This window comes from Dermacentor andersoni, chromosome 4 (genome assembly GCF_023375885.2).
Source record: "Dermacentor andersoni chromosome 4, qqDerAnde1_hic_scaffold, whole genome shotgun sequence".
Classification (NCBI taxonomy): domain Eukaryota; kingdom Metazoa; phylum Arthropoda; class Arachnida; order Ixodida; family Ixodidae; genus Dermacentor; species Dermacentor andersoni.
Window position 1 is genome coordinate 60,436,536 of NC_092817.1, and position 7,770 is coordinate 60,444,305.

The 7,770-nt window shown below is 47.5% G+C and overlaps 1 protein-coding gene across 1 annotated transcript; it reads left to right on the plus strand.

Annotated features, from left to right (window-relative positions):
* The first annotated feature begins 2,227 nt into the window (after positions 1 to 2,227).
* Positions 2,228 to 3,245, plus strand: LOC126536174 (very long chain fatty acid elongase AAEL008004-like). The gene has a single exon (XM_050183058.3). The coding sequence runs from the start codon at positions 2,307 to 2,309 to the stop codon at positions 3,150 to 3,152; it is 846 nt and encodes a 281-aa protein (XP_050039015.1). The 5' UTR covers positions 2,228 to 2,306; the 3' UTR covers positions 3,153 to 3,245.
* The last annotated feature ends 4,525 nt before the right edge of the window (positions 3,246 to 7,770 follow it).

A 7,770-nucleotide genomic window follows, 5' to 3' on the forward strand; every position in this document is an offset into this window, starting at 1 on the left:
GACTGTGAATTCGCCCGCTTCATTCCTACGACTGTGGCCTGATGAAAAGTGGCGCATGCTCTCACGCGCAGCGCTCTCGCACGTGCTACGTGACCTGACGCACATGGTTATTCCGCAAGACAGGAGCAGACACGCTCAGCAAAGGCCGAGTGGGCTTGCAAAAAAAAAAAAAAGGATGCCTTCGCTTTAAAGGTGGGATCAGAGAGAGAGAGAGAGAGAGGGAGAGAGAGAGAATAACACTATTGAATTGGGAAAAGGGGGATAGGGGATTAGGAGCTTGATGCGTGGCGCCCCAAGTCCAGGGTGCCACTGGCTTTTGCTGCTAGCCGAACGTGACCCAGAAGAGCCCAATAAGTTGAATTACAGACGCGCACTGGTCCCATTTTCCGGAGTTGCCTTAAAGAGCTTAGATCAGTCGCAGCAGAGGACCATCACGTTATACTTATCGTTATTTACATTAAATGCTTTTTAGCATTCTTTCTGAAACGTCGGCTTACAATAATAATTTGTCTGCTTAAACAAAAGAAGAAACTCTAAAACACCAGTTTTGTGACTGCCCATCAGAGGAAGAAAATCAGTTATGCCTTTCGGACGGCTTTAGGAAAACTAGATGACATGCCCTTTACAGAACTGAAGACCCTGGTACCGTACGTGACTTTGTGCATCTGCGACATACAAGACCACGGAAGCGCTGTTGTGCTTCTTGTGGTCTGCCAGCTGACGTGACCGCATGTGACTGACTAAACGATGAACGCTTGTGCATGTGTGTGCGTGCAAACTGTGAACGTTTCTCCTCTCTCTCTTCTCATAATTCCCTCCCCCTTCACCAGCTGAGAGTAGCCAACCGGGCTTTGCCTGGTTAGCCTTTTTGCTTTTCTCTTATAGCTCCTCTCTCTTCTCTCACTTGAGAGAGAAAAAAAGGGGGCAAGGGGACGAACAGGGGAGAAAGTACGAAAAATAGGGGTGTTGGATAGTACAGCTTTCAAATCGAATACAAATATTAGAAAAAATGTAGGTTTTGAGAGTAAAATATGGTGCCGAATATTTTCCCGCTTTATTGAGCACAAAAATAAACATAGTGATGATGAATAAATGCAGCAGGTAGCAAAAAAGATGTGATCCTTTTTTTCTACATCAGCACACACAACGCCATTTGCAAGTCCATTGGACTGCAGAGCTTCTAGGCCGCAAAAAAGAAAGAAATAAAAGCGCTACAATACTGTTTGGCTCATAACGGGCACTCTATGTATGCGGCCGGTAAGCTGCACAAGGAGGACGGCCGTTTTCTACAGCAGGCACATCCATACAATCGCTGTAGCGCCGTATACATTAAGTCACAATCGAATAATCGATGATGTGGAGCATATATTCCTCGAATCGAATATATTGATAGAATCGAAACAAAAGTAGTCGATTGATCGTTGATAATTTGAATATTGGCACGCCTATACACAGACAAAAACAAACAAACAAACAAAGAAACAAAGCGATAGAACGACCGCAAACATTGTTTATATATTCCAGAAAAAAGAAAATGAAAACTACTCGCGGGCGATCCATTACGTTGCAGCAAAGCGCTCTGAATGGGAAGAAGGCGCCGCTGCACCGTGAGTCCGCAGCACGATTAACGGGCGCGCAGCGCCGTTCTGTCTCACGCGCCGCCAGCCCGCTCGGTCAACGGTGGCTCCGGGCAACAACCTCCGGCCGTTGCGTCACTGGGGAGCACCGCTAGCGGTCGTTACCGCGCCGGCGGATTGAGTCTTTTCTTTTCCGCGTACCTGCTTGAGTGTCCGCTTCCCTCTCCCGTGGCGACATTAAGAAACGGCGCGAGGAGGACAAGCGTGTCTGGCGCATCTCGGTCCGTACGCGACCGCGCCGAACACAAAGGGAGAAAAGAGAGAAGGCGAGGGGGGGGGGGTGATGAGAAAGACAGCGCGTATTTCGCGTAGTTCTCCAATATCGCGTGCCGTGTTTAGATAGTATCGATGCGCGTTAGGAGGAAGCTCCCATGTATAATTTAAGAAAGCGTGGTCAGAGCTGTCCAGACGAACGAGGGCTCCCAAGGCACGCGTGGTGGGAGATAATACCCCGTTCAGGCCCTTTCCTGCCAAGCTCGCCCTCACCCGGCATTTCCACGGGCGCCTCGCCTTGGCCCGGCCGAAAAGAAAACAGGTAGGGGTGTGAGGGTGAGACAGACAGACAGAGGAAGGGCACTGGGGCTCCCTTGCGAATCAAGGTCACAGTGTTCCTGGGCAGCGGAGGGTCCAGTTCGGTCGCAGAACGGGCTCACGAACGCCGAAGACGCGATGGAGAACTCGGGCACGGCGGCCGTCGCCTTGGATTCGACGGCGGCGACAGTGTTCCTGCGGCGGGACCCCCGCACGGAGGGCTGGGCCCTGGTGGGCAACAAGCAGTTCATCGTGGGGCTGCTCTGCGCCTACGTCTATGTCGTCAAGGTGGCCGGGCCCCGCTTCATGCAGGGCCGCAAGCCGTACGAGAACCTCAAGCCGGTGATTGTGATCTACAACGCCGCCATGGTGGTGCTCAACTGGTACTTCATGGTGGCCTACCTGACGAGGAGCTACTTGGGCGGCGGCTACAGCTTCGTGTGCCAGGGCATCGACTACGACGCGCGCGACGAAATGACCATGAGCTTCCTCGCGCACTGCTGGTGGTACGAGTGGGTGAGGGTCGCGGACTTTCTGGACACGGCGTTCTTCGTGCTGCGCAAGAAGGACTCACACATTTCCGTGCTGCACGTAGTCCACCACGTCCTGGTGGTCTTCAACGGCTGGTACGGGCTCGCGTACGGAGCCGACGGGCACATCGCCTTGACCCTGATCTTCAACAGCTTCGTGCACGTGGTGATGTACTCGTACTACTTCCTCTCCTTGCTGGGCCCCGCGGTCCGCAAGCACCTCTGGTGGAAGAGGTACCTCACCCAGCTGCAGATGTTCCAGTTCGCTGTGCTGATCGCGCACGGGTTGGTGCCGCTGTTCCTTGAGTGCGGATACCCACTGGCGCACGTGTACATCGGCCTGCCCCAGGGACTCTTCTTTCTCGTCATGTTTCTCAACTTTTACTTGAGGAACTACAACGACAGGAAAAAAATGACAGCGTCACATAACGCCTCGAAGATCAAGGTTCAGTGACTTCACGCTTAGAAAAAAAAAAAAAAAAAACCCTTTTTTTGTTTCTTGTTTCCCCTCCGAGAATACATGTATTTTACAATGCTTGTTCAAAAAGTGATTTCTTTTTCCGCTGGCGCTTGCAGCAGCGTGGTTGCAAAAGAGTTTTCTGGCTTTTTTTTGGGGGGGGGGGGGGGGGAGGGAATACTTATATGCTACGGGTGGAGGAGTGGCCATATTCCCGAAAAATGATGCTACGCCACATATGCTGATTTCTTTAGATTTTAGTCTTCCATGTTTATTCTCATAATAGTGTGACAGCGTGCGATTTTTGTTAGTAGTAACTCATGTGAGTGGCGTAGACGTGAGCAGAGCTTTTATATCGCATCAGCGTGCCGCTAGAGTCGGTAGATATGGCGGCGCTGTTTTTGCATGAATGCTAAGCGCCACGAAGTAGCAAGGTGAATGCTTTACAAGCCGTGCTCCTGATGCTGAGCGTTTCGTGTCCCTCAAAAGCTGTCGCACTACACCACTGCTGCCCTTCAAGGTTCCTATGCCTGTTTACCGCCGAGTTCGCTGAACGGGGGACGAAGTCTTACTGAAGAATCTATGTTTTTCGCTGCGCCGTCTCGTTGCTTCTCAGCGGGTGGGAAACGCATGCAGGAGATTCCACGCTTGCGCTGAACAGGAACTGTAAAGTTATTGTAGCTGTCACGGCTGCCTAAGTAAACTAATGTCGCACCATTTCCCGAGGCACTCATAAGATTGCGCTAAGATGAGCTAATTCACTGCTAACCAAGGTGTGAGAAGCGTGCAGTTATCCTTACTGTCAGTTCCTTGTTGACTTATCGATATTATAGAGTAACATATTTATCTATATCCTGACACTAAAGCTTACTATCGATGATAGAATGACCGTCAGTATAATTATAAGACCGAATTGGTTCAGCGTATGAACAAACCTGAAGTGCTTATGTCTGTGTTATGCCATTCTGGCGTTGTGATCAGATTGCGCATTTACATTGTAATAATCAAACAGCTGCGCCGAAATAAACATGGCGGAAGCAGGGCGTCGAACAGAGGGAAAAAAATGATTAATTTCTTTTGCGTTTGATCTGCTCCGTTTTTGTACATAAAAGCGTTTTTCAGAGCGTGAAAGAAGCCCGCGAATACTCGCAAAATTGCCGCGCGAGTGGCCGCTCGAGTCACTTTGCGTGTATTCGCGGGCTTCTTTCACGCTCTGAAAAACGTTTTTATGCAGCACGTATTGAGCAACAGGAACCTGTATCGGGAAGTTTTCATGTTGCTCCACAATTTTCTCATTTCGAATTTTCGTCTAATTATAATATTTGAGAAGTTAATTTATTAAGACGAATTATGTAATTAGGCAGGATGCAATAAAAGATAATGTGAGTATCTTCAAGCCACGTGAAGCAACATTAATTACTTTGGTTCTGCACAGCCACGTGGCGTTTGCACATTTTGTAAAGTTTGGCTAAAGTTACTTGGGACACCCTGTATATGCCGGCGCCGATTTTGCGCGAATGCTATAAGCACCACGAAGTAGCAACGTGTCTGCTTTACAAGCCGCGCTCCTGATGCTGAACGTTTCAAATTTCTCAAAGCCCGTCACACTACCCCACTGATGCCCCTGAAGGCCTCTATGCCTGTTTACCGACGAGTTCGCTGAACGGGCGATGCAATCTTACCGACGAATCTACGTGTTTCGTTGCACCGTCTCGGTGCTTCTCAGCGGGTGGGAAACACAGGGCACGTCGCGTTAACCTTCCAAATGTCCGTGCTTTGCAGGCGATCGACGCTGGCAATGGACTGCGATCATAATTGGTTGTTTTTCTGCGTTAGACCTCGCACCAGAAATAGAAAAGGTGGCGCGTCGAACTAGCCACAATCGGGGAGTCCCACAAGTAGACAGATTTCTTTTTATCAGATACAAACGTTTGTATCGTTCGTATTTTTTGGCATATTTTCAAACTGAACATCCCGCTTCTCAATCCAACCTCACGGCAGGTGGGGCGCCAGGCAAGTTGGTTCGCGCAGGTTAAGAGATCCGTGTTTTCCTTTCATAGAAAATTAGCATTTCTCTTTTTCCCCCTTCTGTTCCAACAAAGTACGTGCGCCTTTAGAATCTAAAGTTCGAGGAAGCTTTCAGCATTTGCTTTTCATAGTGTATATATCTCTTTAATCGCTTCACGCTGCAAGGCAGAAAACAGATTTCGCTGAGCTTGTCTATCGCATTCGATATCGCACGACTTTGTGCGGCAGGATTAGGACATCTGCAACTGAAAAACAGATATTTCCAATATTTCGTTAAAATGTTTAATAGAAATCATTCATGGGCCACATATAAAACAGTATTCAGGCTGGGCCTGAATGATCGTTATGAGTGGAACGTAACCTCAAAGAGGTGACTGTTTTGCTTTTTTTGCTTTTTTAGCTATATAAGATAACAACGAACGAGAATGATTTCCTAACGTTAGCTACAACTTTGTACTGCGCATGATCAGGAGGATCAGCGCGAGATCACGCTTCTTGTAGCCTTAAGAATTGCGCGAAACCTACAGGAGGAGGAGAAGGGAGGTAGAAAGAGAAAGAGGGAGGGAGGGAGGATGTTGCTAACTCTGGGCGGAATTGTCCTAACAACAGGGAATATTCTAAGTGTTATGCGCGATTTATCGTATTTTCGCAAAGCGCCATCCGCCATCTGGTTGACAACGCGGCCAAAACGAACCTTCTCGCTTAGCTGCTGATTTCACCCTGGTTCTATGGTGTTCTTCCACTGCGCTTTGCTGGTGTAAGAGTGAAGCAGTAAATCCGTAGCAACGCCGGAAGCAACTTAAGGGTCCTTTTATTTTTGGTATTATAGGCGCAACAAAATGAGCGAAGGAAATCACTCGCACGTAACGGTGTAGTATCTAATCTTCATCTCAGTCCCCCGTGTCCTTACTGCGACTAGTGCCCCGTCGTCACCCTCTCCCCCCTTACTAAAAATAATAATATATGTTTCTGCATTATTTTCCTCCACGACGTCCTCAAGGGCAACCCTAGCTTCCATACCAAAAATTGTTTGAGTTGCTATTTAGCCTATTAGCATGACTCCTTCTTTACGTCAAAGGACTCTTCTGTTATATTAACGCACTTTGAGAGAGAGAGAGAAAATGATAAATGAAAGGCAGGGAGGTTAACCAGGACTGAGCCCGGTTGGCTACCCTACACTGGGTAAAGGGAAAGGGGGACGGAAAGATTAAAAGAAGAGAAAGTCCACTGGAGATATCAGTCGGTCACTCAGTCCGGATCACAGACTTTGAAGTTTCTAAGCATTTTAGCAGCTAAAATATATTCTGCAATAGGACTCAGAAACCTAGTGGGTTGTTTCGGCGTACATTTTGCTCTAAATTGGTTCCAAAACGAGGGAAAATGAAAAGCTTCTGAGAAGGTAGCGCGATGTTTACGAAAATTTGATTTTAATTTCTACTGCAAAATGCAAAAAAAGGGGAAAAGGAGACATTTGCATAGCTCAGGAAAGTTTATTGGAGCAGCTTTTGCCAACAGGAGGAACAAAATGAAAGAGTGATTACGACGTCAGTGCAAATTAATTGCTACTGCATGTGCTTATTCACAGCAGAACTCCAACGGTGTAGAGACAGGCAAGGTCCCAGCGTTTTATCCTCATTCCGTGCTGCTTCACTACGCAGCATGCTGTTGAATCGCCCGTGCGTTCGTTTTCTATACTTTGTCATTTAATTAGCTTGCGCTTCTTTGTTTTCGGCTTTGGTATCCAGACGACGCGCTAGTGGGCCTAGCCGCGTGTTTGCAGGCAGAAGTCACTCATGTCATTGCGCTGTGCTTGCACTAAGTCTGAACACTGAATCTCTACACTTAAAGACGCAAAATCAGCGGACAATTAAGCTTCAACTTATAAAATGTATAAAACTTATAAACTTATAAAATGTATAGACATTTTATAGACTTCAGTCTACAAAAGTAGAATCTATGGAATGTCTATACACAATTGTCTATAGATAGTCTGTAGACATTTGCTTATAGACATTGTATAGACTTCAGTGTACAAAAGTAGAACTGTACATAACGCGTGAACCTATTTAAAGTGTCATGCTCATCGACTTTCCCCAAACACGACGTCAGGAAATTGGGTCTGCAATTTTCAAGCCCTATGGGCCTTCCGCGGTTTGGGTATCAGAACAGTAATTGCAAGTTTCCACTCTACCGGGAAAGAGCCTTCCTTCCATCGGCTATCGATCTCCCGTGCCGCGTAAGGAACTCAATGGACACCTCGTCTAAATTCCGTAACATTTTATTTGTAATGCCATCCGGCCCTGATGCTGATCGACCATTAAGATTCTGCAGCACCACCATTATATAACTTTCAGTAAATTCCTCCTCCATAACTGTATTCTCATCCCCACTATATTTCAAAATTACGTCAGGTGTATCGTGCCAGGTCTCCAACGGAAGGTATCTGTCAGCCAAATCCTTCAGTAACTCCTGCTCCGTGGAGTCCCGACACGCCTGATGGACCTGCTTACTTATCACAGTCATCTGATTAGATTTAGTGTTTGTCTCATCTAGTAAATGTCGGAACAAACTCCAGATGCCTCGCCTC

Coding starts and splice junctions, on each gene's coding strand:
- LOC126536174 (XM_050183058.3), top strand. CDS start 2,307: ATGGAGAACTCGGGCACGGCGGCCGTCGCCTTGGATTCGACGGCGGCG.